This window comes from Mesoplodon mirus (assembly GCF_964341445.2).
Source record: "Mesoplodon mirus genome assembly, chromosome: 3".
Classification (NCBI taxonomy): Eukaryota; Metazoa; Chordata; class Mammalia; order Artiodactyla; family Ziphiidae; genus Mesoplodon; species Mesoplodon mirus.
Genome location: NC_138978.1, coordinates 53,963,726 through 53,978,171, shown reverse-complemented (window position 1 = coordinate 53,978,171; position 14,446 = coordinate 53,963,726). Strand labels below are relative to the sequence as shown.

Genomic DNA, 14,446 nt, shown 5'->3' with positions numbered 1-14,446 from the left:
TGTTGCTGTCTGTCTGCTGTGTGACAGTCTCTCCATTTGATTCTGACAACGACCCTGCAAGGAAGCCTGTGCCGCACCTGCTTACTGATGAGCAGACAGACCTCACGGAGCTAACCTCAGAGGTCACACAACTGGCACATTTTCAAGCCAGGATGCCAATACAGGTCTGGCTTCAAATCCTGGGCTCATTTTACTGTTTCACTAGAGTAAAAGTTATCTAACCAACCATTCAAAATAAAAACAATCACACATACACAAACTATATAAAACACGCAACCATTCCTGGTGGTGAGTATTTAGCTTCATCTCTTTATGTGTGACCACGTCATATTTCTTTAAAAAGCATTGTTTTGTTTCGTTTTTAAAGAATGTAGAATCACTGGTGTTAAATGTCTTGTGACTGATCGCTATTACCCAAGCCTCTGCTTCTTTCAAACATCATAGGTACAGCCCTTACCTCTCCGTGCCTCATTTACCAAGTGGCAAGGAGAAATATTTACATTGACGGCTACTTGGTCTAAGCATACTATTAAGCTGCCCATCCCATAACCGCCACCTCTTTTTAGCCCAATGCTGCAGGTCAATATATGCATCACCAATGGAGAAATGAAACAGCTAGTGACATGGCAGGGAGCCAACTCTTACCACACAAAAGAAGATGATTCTATCGAGCCTAATGGAAGGATTCCTGGGGTATGTCCTGTTCCTACTTATAAGGGTAGGCACCTAAAGCAGAAGGGTTTAGAGCCAGGTCAAACCAGGAGTGGTGATTACTTTTGAAATCTGAGTCAGTGAGGGTGGAAAGAAAAAGAGAACCATTACTGAGAAGAGACAGGGTCAGAGCTTAAATCCAAGAATCAGGGTAAGGGGAAAAATGGGAGAATGAGTGAGAAGGCTGGTGGTCAGACAGGGGAGCAGGGACTGGGCTGCGGAATGTGGTTCAGTGTGAAACCAGGCATGATGGAACTGTGGGGACTCATGTTTTACAGTCAGTGCATTCCGTGAAGTCCAGAGGTATGAGTTAAGGGAGGCTCATGAGTGTTCATCCTAAAAGTCGGGATTCCTGTTTTCATCTAAGCTCTGCTATTTCTCCGTGTTGTGACCTTGAGCAGGTCACTATTCATTCCTCACTTGACAAGTGAAGACTGAACTAACTGCTTAACCATAGGCAATTATTCAGTGCCTGTCTTTGACCTAAGCACTGTTGAAATTAAAAAGAAAATAAGCCATAGCCCCTACATCAAAATTTTTTCTAAAAAATTTAAAATATATACTACGTCTTATGACAGCTCTGATTTTATTTTCTTCAGTAAAAATTATGTGTTTGCACTAAAACCTTCAATGCAGGTTTTAATTCTGCTTTTGTATTTTTAGCTGTCTTTATCATTTCCTTTTTCTCCCCTCATTCCATTGCCTTTCCATCTGAACTCATTTTTTTCCCTAATAAGTTTCTGCTCTCTTTCATAGAGATGTGCTTTAAAAAAAAAATCCTATTGAATATGCAAAGGAGTTTTAAAATATTTTCGTTTGGTTTCAGTAATAAGTAATTTTTAAGAGGACTTTCCCTTAAGTGTTCAAAATGGTATTTCTTTTTCTTTGTGTGCAACATGTTTTTCCTAATGGACTCACTTTATTATCTTTTAAATTCATTTTAACTAGAACGCTATACATATTCAGTGTTTCCCAGCATACAGTACACAATTTACTCTCAGCCCCACTAACTGTAACTTGGATTTGCCTCTTTAGATCTATAGCTAGCTGCCAGTTCCCAGAGTTCAGCAGTTTTTATTTTGTGTACCTCTGTTGCCCTGAGGTGGATCACCACTGCCCTGCTTTCTAATCCTAGAACAGATGGTAGACATGCAAAACTACACCCCTCTTTCAAATTCACAGGGTTTCCCTATCTCTGCCCCTTTAACAGAGTTTGATTCAGGGTCCTTAGAACTGCAGTGCATCACCATTCATTCTAAATCAGACTTGCAGCCCAGTTGTCTACTTGGGTTGGCAGTTTTCTAATGGATTGAAGTGAAAGGGAAGATAAGGTCCGGGTTGCGGAGGAGTTCTGGGAAATTAAACTCACTGGCTGCTTCCAAAAAGCAAAACAAAACAGAACAAAAAACCTTAACCATCAGCAGCAGAGTAGAGGGATGACTGCTCTGTTTTTAGGCTTAAAGGGACCTTGCATTTTTAAGCTAGGGATCGGAAAGTGGAGAGGTCCCAACTTTTGCAAGGCTGGTGGTTTATTTTGTTTTCATGTCAGATATTATGATTATCAAACAAGTTACATTTAGTCTTTTAGATTCTGGAAGGTCTTCCCAGATTCTCTCTGAGATTGTCAATTCTAGTTCTCCTAGTTGAAAGTCATCTTAATTGTTAAAGTCAGAATGAGTTTATGCTTTTTTTTCTTTATCTTCACAGGTATTTTCAAGTGAAGCAGAGAAAGGCTGCATCAGGGTTTGCTGCCCAAATGCCACCTAAAAAAAAATTCAAAATCAAATATTTACTGAGCACCTCCTTTGGCTTGTATAGATGTCTGCATTATAGGGATCATACATTATGTACATACACACATACGCACACTCTCACACATGTACAATATTATTTCCCCCATTTTCATGTGAACTTGGAACAGGTACAGTTTCTTTTTTTCTTTGTATTCCCTCAGCTTGGCATAGGCCTGCACACAGTAGGTGACCAATCAGCATTTTCTGAATGGATGAATGTCTAACAAGGGTGAGAGAACAGAGCCAACAGAGGAGAGAGAAAAGAACTGGGAGAGTGTGATGCTGCTGAAGCAGAAGGAGAACAGGGAGTGGCCAGTCATTCTCCGAGAAGGTCTTTTTTTAATTACCTAGATAAAATGTTAAATGCAATCTATCACTGGTTAGACAATGATATAAAAAAATCGTGAACATTCACACGCCATGCTCTCCTCCCTCTAGAACACTGCACATACTATGATTCCCTTGGTCCCAGACCCTGTTCCCTGTTTCACACACTGTCAATGTCACCTCCTATCTGAAGCCTCCTATCTGAGTGCTGAGACCATGTTAGGCTATCATCTTCCACACGTCTAAGGAGCGCTGGACAGTGAGTGGCACCTGGAGTTTGACCCTGTATCCCCATTGCTTGTTTATATATTCTGCCTGCCTCTCCTCCCCGACCCCACCAAAACACTAATCTTCCTGAAAGCTGGAGTTGTGTCCAGTTACTTATATCCCCCACCAACTATAACAGGGCCTGTATTTGTTAAAATAATTAGTTAATTCATTGATGAACAAAGGCACTCATAATTATAATAAAATGGAAACTTCTTATCTTCATTTACCTGGACATTATGACTGGTTTTAAATACTGATCATAGGGATAGTAAGAGTCAGTAGCAATCTAATTCATTTAGAATTAGCAAATTGTTCACATGTATATTTTTTCTAAACCAACAGATGACCTCTTATTATCTCCATGTTGACTATCAATTATCAATAAGTACATATTAAGCACTTAGTATGTGCTCAGAGAAATATTTCAGGAGCCCAAAGGAAAAATCATATACGGTTCTTGCCCTACTGGGATTTTCTTGACATTCTAGATGTTACGTATTTTTTAAACTTAACATTTTATCAAGCACCTCCCTCCCTCAAAATATGCTCCATGAATGTAAGGATTATACTTTAGGAGTACTTGCTACAAAGTAGGCACCAAATAAACATTTTGTGAATGAGTGTTGGAAAAAGTAGTCACATTGTAGGTTCTGGCAAAAGGGTAACAATGATAAATAGATTCAGGGTGATTATTTTGATGTTATCCAAAATTGGACTGAGGGAAAGAGATTTCAACATAGATGCAAAAATCCTCAACAAAATACTAGCAAACCAAATCCAACAATACACTGAAAGGACAATACGCCATGATCAAGTGGGATTTATCCCAGAGATGCAAGGAGTTTTTCAATGTCCACAAATCAGTCAGTGTGATATACCACATCAACAAAATGAAGAATAAAAACCATATGAGCATCTCAATAGATGCAAAAAAACCTTTCATCAAAATTCAATACCAGTTTAGGATAAAAACTCTCCAGAAAATGGGCATAGAAGGAACCTACCTCAACATAATAAAGGCTATATATGACAAACCCACAGCGAACATCATACTCAACAGTGAAAAGCTGAAGGCATTTCCTCTAAGATCAGGAACAAGACAAGGATGTGCACTCTCCCCACTTTTATTCAACATAGTTTTGGAAGTCCTAACCATGGCAATCAGAGAAGAAAAAGAAATAAAAGGAATCAACACTGAAAAAAAAGAATTAAAACAGTTACTGTCTGAAGATGACATGATACTATACATAGAAAATCCTAAAGAGGCTAGGATAAAACTACTTAGAGCTCATCAGTGAATTTGGCAAAGTTGCAGGATACAAACTTAATACACAAAAAATCTGTTGCATTTTTATACACCAACAATGAAACATCAGAAAGAGAAATTAAGGAAACAATCCCATTTATCATCACATCAAAAAGAATAAAATACTTAGGAATAAACCTACCTAAGGAGGCAAAAGACCTGTACTCTGCAAACTATGAGATGCTGATGAAAGAAATCGAAGATGACATAAACAGATGGAAAGATATACCATGTTCTTGGGTTGGAAGAATCAGTATTCTCCAAATGACTATACTACCCAAGGCACTCTACATATTTAATGCAATCCCTATCAAATTACCAATGGCAGTTTTCAGAGAACTAGAACAAAAAAAAATTAAATGTGTATAGAAACATAAAAGACTCTGAATAACCAAAAGAATCTTGAGAAAGAAGAACAGAGCTGGAGGAATCAGGCTATACTACAAAGCTACAGTCACCAAAACAGTGTGGTACTGACACAAAAACAGAAATATAGATCAATGGAACAGGATAGATAGAAAGCCCAGAAATAAACTCACACACCTGTGGTCAATTAATCTATGAGAAAGGAGGCAAGAATATACAATGGAGAAAAGACAGCCTCTTCAATAAGTGGTGCTGGGGAATCTGGATAGTTTCATGTAAAAGAATGAAATCAGAACACTCCTTAACACCACAGACAAAAATAAACTCAAAATGGATTAAAGACCTAAATGTAATGCCAGACACTGTAAAACTCTTAGCGGAAAACTTAGGCAGAACACCCTTTGACATAAATCACAGCAATATCTTTCTGGATCCACCTCCTACAGTAATGAAAATAAAAACAAAAATAAATAAATGGGACCTAATTAAACTTAAAAGCTTTTGCACAGCAAAGGAAGCTATAAACAAGACAAAAATACAACCTATGGAATGGGAGAAAGTATTTGCAAACAAGGCAACCTTCAAGAGATTAATCTCCAAAATATACAAACAACTCATGCAGCTCAATATCAAAAAAACAAACAACACAATCAAAAAGTGGGCAGAACATCTAAATAGACATTTCTCCAAAGAAGACATACAGATGTGCAAAAAGCATGTGAAAAGATGCACAACATTGCTAATTATTAGAGAAATGCAAATTGAAACTGCAGTTAGATATCACCACATACCAGTCAGAATGGCCTTCATCAAAAAGTCTACAAACAATAAATGCTGGAGAGGGTGTGGAGAAAAGGGAACCCTCCTACACTTTTGGTGGGAATGTAAATTGATACAGCCGCTATGGAGAACAGTATGGAGGTTCCTTAAAAAACTAAAAATAGAACTACCATATGATATATATGGTATATACCTGGAGAAAACCATAATTAGAAAAGATACACGCATGCCAATGTTCATTGCAGCACTATTTACAATAGTCAGGACATGGAAGCAACCTAAACGTCCATCAACAGATGAATGGACAAAGAAGATGTGTTATATATATATGATGGAATATTACTCAGCCATAAAAAAGAATGAAATAACACCATTTGCAGCAACATGGATGGACCTAGAGATTATCATACTAAGTGAAGTAAGTCGAAAAGAGAAAGACAAATATCATACGATATCACTTATATGTGGAATCTACAAAAATGATACAAATGAACTTATTTACAAAACAAACAGACTCACAGACTTGGAAAACAAACTTATGGTTACCAAAGGGGAAAGGTGCGGGGGAGGCAAGATAGGAGGTTGGGATTAACACATACACATTACTATATATAAAATAATCAGCAAGGACCTACTGTACAGCACAGGGAACTCTACTCAATATTCTGTAATAACCTAAATGGGAAAAGAATCTGAAAAAGAATAGATATATGTATATGTATAACTGAATCACTTTGTTGTACACCTGAAACTAACACAGCATTGTAAATCAACTATACTCCAATATAAAATAAAAATTTTTTAAAAAGAGAGATTTCGGGGAAAATTTTTAGCCCAGAATTTCCTTCCTTCTATCTTATCTAGGTCATTTTCTCCTTCCAGTGTTGTGAGGTAAATTCATCGGATGACAGCTATTCAAATGTAAGGCTAACCCAAGGGCAGTTATTAAGGGAAATCACTGCTAAGAAACATCAGGTGATGGATGAGGTATGTTTATAAAACAATAGAACTTTTAAAAAGATAAATATACCAGGATTTTTAATACCATTGGGCAAATGTCCCTGTGCAAGAAGTCTCCTTTGGTGATTACATACTTATTCATACTTATTCTAATGAGACAGACACTCTTAAAAGCACTCCATTGCTTCCTCTGGCATTCTAGTCTGTGTTTGGGCTACCTTTATTGGAATCCTAATGACGGTAATTCTTAAGTTTCTGGATGTCAGGGTCAGTTTTAACACAGACAAAAGCCACTGGGAAGCCATGGCACCTGCCATGCTGGATGATGAAGCTGGTACAGCAGGTGTTGGCAAGGAAAGGACCTCAAAGGAAGGACTCGAGATCCAAGCCCTGGACTTCAGAGCTGCAATCATTTTACAATACAACCCTGCTTTGTTTGGGGGTCATTTTATGAACTGGTCATGCTTCTTCACTTCTTTAACATTTTAAGTGTCTCCTATATTTGGCTTTAGATATTTGTCTCTAATTAAGACATGGATTTTTGTACTCATTCAAAATGTGTGCTTCCCCTAACCTCTGTTTGTACCCAGAAAGCCAGTTTCCTGAAAGTATGGCTTTCTAGCTATAGACTGTGGCCACGTGGCCCTCTCCAGACATTCCTCTTCTGCTTCCATGGGCCAAACAGGAGGCCAAGACCATTATTTGTTGTGTGGGCACACTTCATGGACTCCGAACAGACATCACTTTCGCTATGTCCAATTTCTTTTCTTTCCACCATGACTTGCTTCTATTAGCAGAAGTTGCTTATGTCAAGTAGGTAATGAAAATAAAGATTGGGTCTTTCTGTTGGCCTCATAAAAATATTTAAAATATTCTCAATAGAATTAATCACAAAGCCAAAGCCTGTTAAGTTTTGAAGTTCCTCAAGCCAGCAGGCCTGCTCCACTGTCACGCACTGCATAAACCTTGCACTGCTCATGGCCTCCATCCTAAACCTCTGCCTTGATGCACCTCACACTCTGCTCTCCACTTCTTGACACCTGAATTCTGAATTCATGGCCTCTTTTCTTGTTTGTGGTCTCTCCTGGCCTCTTGGAACTGTAGCTTAGCTCTTTTCCCCTAGCTTTCACATGCTTCATCCATCCTCAAACACAATTCTCTGTGTCTAAGCTATTCTTAGGCAACCGCTTTCACTTGGCCATCAAGATGTTACCTCTTAGCTTAGGTGATTGTGAACTCTTCCACCAAGGGCATCCTGGCCCCTCCGGCCCCAAATATCTGCACTAGAAGTGACTCTGAAGGTCACTAAGAGCTGAATTTCACCACCAACATAAGTTATTAATTTTATTTTACTTCTACCAAAGTTTATCTGAAACCCTAATAATGTTGGCATGCATTCTGAGCAGCCCTGACTCAGGGCCTAGGCAGATGGGTGGCTGCAGTAAGCTAGACCATAGGTGGTAACATTTACCACTTATTCACCCAGCAGCCTGGAGATGGAGAACACGACTCATCAAACTGATGTAAATACAAAGATTACATAGGCAGAGGCTCGCGACTTCCAGCCGCTCCGTGGGACAAAGAGGCAGCAGTAGCTACATGTAAGAAATCCTGCTTTGAACGCTCTCAAGGGTGGCTCAGAAACAATGAGAACTTCCAGCAGATCATCCTGAGGAGCGGCAAGAACCTTCACAACAGCAATGCATCTGCAAGAAGCCAGTGAGCTGTTGGCCGGCTTTGTTTCTTTTTCCTCTTTTGCCTTCTCCTCACTTTGCTTCTTTCAAACTCTGTAGCCCTTTGGCCCACCTTCACCTTCGTGCAAGGACTGACTGTTACTTACCATGCCCTTTAGTGTCAGATCTGCTAAGGGAGACCGGTTGCCATGGAAATCTGGCCAAACATGTAAATCAACAGTGAGGAAACCCACGGGCTGAGCCTTCTTAATCAGATCCAGGTGACTGTTCAAATATGCATATATACTCTGGCATCTGGAAGAGAAGTGGATTTTGTTTTTAAAAGGGGGGGTGGGTAGGGTCAGGGAGCAAATTGCTCTGTAGAAAGAAATCATTTGTACTCCCATATCAAATCCAGAAAGTAAGCAGGGTCCCAAAAGCTTCAGCAAAAAACCCACCCCCAACCCATAGAAATCAGCAAACCACACTCTCAAATCACGCTGTACTCTCATCAAGGATTGGAGGCCTGTCCTGGTGGAAGGTGGAAAGGTTTGGACTCAGAAGACCAGATCCAAGATGGCTTTACTCCATTGTAGGTGTGTAACCACTACTGTGAGAAAGTTATTCAAACTTTCTGAACCACTCTCTTTGCATCTGTAAAAACAACCATCATAATCCCTGCCCAACTGACCTCATAGGGTTTTGTAAAGATCAAAGGAGACTATGTAGATGAAGATACAGGATTTTGCAAAATGTACAGTACTGGACATATGTAAAGGATTTTTAAAAATCAGTATTCCTAATTATAATAATAATATGATGGTGAATGGAGATGGTTCCCCAACTCAGGATAGGAGTTTGCTAAGGGCAGTCATATGATGGAGTGAATGCAGTTAGGATCAGGAGTTAGGAGGCCTGATTTCCAACCCAAACCTACCAAATGACATTGCACTAGTTCTTTCTCTTTTTAAGCCTTCGTTTCTTCACGTGTAGAATGAGGGAGTCAGATGACCTTTCTCATTCTCTCAGTCTATTTACCTGAGAGGGAGACAGAGATGATGGGCTTGGGAGTCAAGGCAGTCCTGCATTCAGATGCTGGTTCTACCTGTCCTAGCTGGGTAACATGGGCCAGTGACTTAACCTCCCTGAACTTCAGTTTTCCCATACATATAATGGGTGTAAAATACCTCACTGGGTGAAATCTCACTGCATGACACAAAAGTTCATTACCCTTCCCCTCTTTAAAGGTGCTTCCTTCTCTTGAACTGACAATTCTAGAAGAAAGTGGGTTGGCATCCCATGCCACTTCCCACTGGTGTCCTTGGAACCACACCCTTAAACATGGCTTGAATAATGGTGGAAAAAAAGTATAGGAGATCAATGACCAAGGGAGGTTGATATCTAAGATACATAAGATAATATTTATTATTTACATTTAAAATGTTTTAGGAGTGCAGCTCAGCGATTTCTAGTTCTAGTTTTGTGACACTGTGAGTGTCCCTCTGGATCCCATGAAATTCCTAAAAGTTTTCTAAACTAAGTGTAAAGAAAGAAACAAACAAGTAGTGGTTTTTAAACACCTATTAAATAAAAACTTTATGTGGAACTCCAAGATAGAAAATATAGAAAAACAAAACTGTTCTATGTAAGTGCGTGTGTGTGTGTAAGTGTGAGAATGTGTGTGTGCACGCATGTGTAAGTGTGAGAAGTGTGCTGGGCGGAGGTGAGGGCAGTCCACCCTATCAGGCACTCTCCTTGCTTCTTGCCCTGACTCCTCATTCCTGTCTGTAAAAGTCTTCGGCCCTACATCGTATTAGAAGATGAAGATCTTCTTGGGAAAAGGCTCACTAACCAGAGAGTAACATCAACTGCTGCTTCTTGTTCCTCGGGCCTTCAAACATAGCCCAGTGAGCCGAGTACCGCTAACACCCCTTTACACAGGGGATGAGTAAGGCGCGTAGACATGTGACCGAGTCCAAAGTTAAACACTCTCTGTGATTCTGAAGCCATGTGTTTTCTGTATCCCCAGCCAGCAATTATGTGTCAAAGCCCTACATTCAAACTCTGTTTTAGGATGATTCTATGATAGTGTTAAGAAAGGATCCTCTGAGGTCTCCACGGAAGGCAGGGCCACATATCTGGGGAGAATACGATCACACCCTGGCTTTCTATCTCCCAGCTCTCTCTGCTCCTGGTCCAACACAATCACATGGCCAACGATGGCCACAAGAGCACCCTTTCCAGCCAGAAGTCAAGAGTCTGCACTAATTCTATCAACACTGAACTTCAGAAGAGCATCATTGCACTTAGAGTAAAGGGATTAAAAAAAAAAAAAGAAGCACATGTCTATAAATCTTTTGTCTCTCAAGGAATCTCAGAGCAGGGCATTTGGTTTCAGACATCTGGGTCAATAAGAACCTATCGGCCTAATTACTATTGATTTGTCATTGTCTCATTTACTGCGGGTCTTTGCAAACAGTGAGATTCATTTAGCCTCTACATATACGGTCACTCGTGCACTAATGAGATCCCTGGGGGACGGGGCATATGCTTACCCCTTTGACTCCTAACCTCCTCGCAGCTGTATGTTTATTCTTTGAATGCAGCCATTCTTCTGCACGTTTTTTCAATTATCCCTTACCATGTGCGCTATCTGGGTATATCATTCAAAATGAAATGCACTTGGAAAACATTAAAATAACAAATGCACATCATTATTCACATAATTTTAACCTTGCATGGTGCCTTTTTTGGTTTTGACTTTGTTTCAGTTTGTATGTTTTATCAATTCTTTCTCAAATGGCGGTCTGCCCTCTTCCAGCTCGGGAATCACATATTAACTGTTCCTAGTGATAGGTCTCCCTCTTTTTCATGAACTCCAGACTCATTTATCCTCTCTTAGAGAGAGAAATCCTTGCTTTCCTAGTCCTGTTGTGTATGAAGAAGAAGATACAGTTTCAAGAATCACAAAGCGACTTCACTGTATACCAGGTGGCTGACCAGGTACACTAAACCTCTCCAAGCCTAGTTTACTTTTTTGCTATCAGGGTTAATACTTTTACCTTATAGGTTGCTATGAAGATTAAATATGGAGTCCTGAGTACTATAAAGTGATAGCTGATCAATAAATAGTTCCTTCTTGTTTTTCATCACAGGAAATTCACTTCTAGAGTCAGGGAAGATTTTTTTCAGACTTTATGGCTCATAATCTTCAATGCATACCGCACCCCTGGAATCTCTACTTTCCTTCTCCATAAACCATTTAATTCTTTGGATTCACAGGATGCCCAAAAGTACAGTGACTGTACTTTCAAACCCCAAATCAGAACACATGGTCTAACAGAAGAATTTGTGCCTTTTCTAGGAGTAAGAGAAAGTCTTGGAAAAGAAGCTTCCACACTATCTCCAGTTCCTCCTTGACCCACTGCAATAGGTATTCTGCCCGCCCCATTCTACTGAGACTGGCTCCACCATGAGGAGAAATCCCTGCTTTGTTGCTGTCTCCAATGGACCATTATTTGCCTTTATTTTACTTGAACTGTCTTTTGCATTTTGTACCACTTGGCCACTTCTTACTAATTTGTTTTCCTCCCCTTGTTTCCAGGCGATGATACTCTTTTGGTTTTCTAGCTGGTTCTCTTCCTCTCTTTGTCCCTTAAGTATACGAAGACTCCCAGAGACCTGTCCTTGGCCCTCTTCTCATTCTTTCTACACCCTTGGATGATCCCATCTTCCTTTCAGGGCTCCAGTTAACTAGCTATTGCTGAAGACTTCCAAATATATGCACTTATCTCCTGCTCATTTCTCTATGATGAGTACCATGTCAAATATCCAAGCACCCATCAAATGCTTCCTCCTGGATGCCCAAACGGACCTCAATTTAAAAATGTCTAGGGGCTTCCCTGGTGGCGCAGTGGTTGAGAGTCCGCCTGCCGATGCAGGGGACACGGGTTCGTGCCCCGGTCTGGGAAGATCCCACATGCCACGGAGTGGCTGGGCCTGTGGGCCACGGTCACTGAGCCTGCGTGTCCGGAGCCTGTGCTCTGCAACGGGAAAGGCCACAACAGTGAGAGGCCCGCGTACCACACACACACACACACACACACACAAAATGTCTAATATGACACACATCATCTTTTCTGATATACTCACCCTTCTTTCTATGCTCCTCGGTTTGACCAAAGGCAATCTCATTTAAGTGGTTGCTCAAGCAACCATTTTGGGGGCAGAGTCAGAGTGGGTATCATTTTTGATTCCTCTCCTTCCCTCAGTTTCCAAATTTAATTTTGGACCAGGTTCTGTCAGTTTCTTATTTTAAATATTCCTCTAACCAGCATGCTTTTCTCCCTCATAACTGCTACTACTTTATGCAGGCCCTCTTCAAATGTGTGGATTAGTGGACTGGCCCTCTAACTTACCTCCTGTCTTGAAACTGTTCCCTCTCCAACTAGGTTTTCTGCACTGCTTCCTGGGTGGTTCATCTAAAATGCAACTCTGATGATGACTCCATACCTATCTAAAACCTTCAGCGATTCCTCCCCATTATCCTCAAGATAAAGTATAAGCTTCCTTGTTTGGCATAATGTTCTTCATTATCTAGCTCTCCCTACATTGTACCAGGTTACAGACATGCCTTCCACTCTTCATCCCTCCTCACCCCGTACACATCATGCTCTCGTGACACTAAACTACTTCTAATTTTTCAAAATACGCAGGTCTTAACCTCTGAATGTTTGCCTATCCTTCTCCCTCTTGCCTAGAATTCTCTTATCTTCTTTACCTGCCTATGGCAATCACTGTTCTAGACTCATCTTTTTATTTTTAATTGAAGTATAGTTGATTTACAATGTTGTTAGTTCCCGATATACAGCAAAGTGATTCAGATATATATATATACACACACACAGTAGGACCTTATTGTTTATCTATTTATATCTAGTAGTTTGTATCTGCTAATCCCAAACTCCTTATTTATCCCTCCGACCCCCCTTTCTCCTTTAGTAACCTTTCCCCTTTGGTAACCTTTGGTGTTCTTCCCTTCTGCTCTTCACATGGTTAGCTCATTTATATCCTTCAGATCTTAACGGTGCTTCCATCAGCTAAGGCTTCCCTGACCACCTCATCTAAATGGGGTTTCCCTGATATTCTATCATCGTACTCTGTTAGTTTCTTTCATATCATGTTTGGTCACCATAGACTTATTTATGGGTTCATTTACTTGTTAACTGCCTATGGCCTCCTCTGGACTTTTAAGCTTCATGAAGGCAGACCATCACCAGTATACATTCAGAATCTAGCAGAGAACTTGGCACACAGAACCGCCCAAGAGTAGCCATCAAATGAATGAATGGCCCTTCCTCCACTGTATGATAATTGCCTCTTAATTTTATTTGTATCCATTGCTGGAATCTGAATTCCTTTTGGGAAAGAGTCACATCTTATGCATCCCACCAGGTGCTCAACACAGTTACTGAAGTGTAGAATGTATGAATATTGATCCCGCATGGACTATTAGAGGTTATTTTTACCTCTCCCTCTCATTGTAGTACAGCTGCCAAAAGAGTAGATCTCTGGAGTCATATGGACACAACCTTCCAGGCGTACTGGCATATCCCACAGAAGGGGGCAGAGAAAAGGAATAAGCATCTTGTGACACCCCACCCTGCACTTCCACCCATGTGCTAGGCACTATGCTGGGCTACAGTGAATCTGCTGAGAGGCAGAAAATGAAGAACTGATTTCCTAAGTCAGCACAGCCCTCAGTCTTCTTGAGAGGACCCCAGTGCCCTGAACGCTTTCTTATCCTTGCCTGTAGAACAGAAGCCAAAGAAAGGCATTGTAATATCCAGCTTATGTCTATTTAGAAAAACATTTCTCATCCAAGAGACATCAAGAATTTACCATTTATCCTGGCACACCCTGGGGGATGAAAGGTGTTAATATCATCACCCTGGTTCTATGATTGTCCTAGCTCAGGGGAGCCTAAGTCAATACTTGTGGATAGACTGATGGCCCCAGTTGTCAGACTGAGGGACCAAGGTTGAAGAAGCCATAAAGGCCAAGGAAACAATCTGAGAACACAAGAGTAGAACGCACAGTGAAAACAATGTTTAGAAGTGGAGTCCCTATAATACTCATTTCCTCAACTAGAATTAAATTAGATTATATATATATATATATATAAAACTATCACTAAGCACAGTGCCAGGCACACTGAAAATTCTTAAAAAATGTTCTTGGTCTTTCTCCTTTTCTTGCTC

General features: G+C 40.4%; 1 protein-coding gene across 10 annotated transcripts in view; it reads right to left on the bottom strand.

The window, feature by feature from the left end:
* FGGY (FGGY carbohydrate kinase domain containing) overlaps window positions 1-14,446 on the bottom strand; it is a 422,773-nt gene that overhangs the window by 104,356 nt on the left and 303,971 nt on the right. For all 10 annotated transcript variants that reach the window (XR_014293288.1, XM_082612667.1, XM_082612663.1 and 7 more), the window contains one exon: window positions 8,354-8,501. Coding sequence is in view for 9 of the 10 variants with exons in the window: in XM_082612667.1 (XP_082468793.1) it covers window positions 8,354-8,501 (148 nt within the window). In the remaining variant the exon portion in view is untranslated. The remainder of the gene's footprint in view (window positions 1-8,353; window positions 8,502-14,446) is intronic.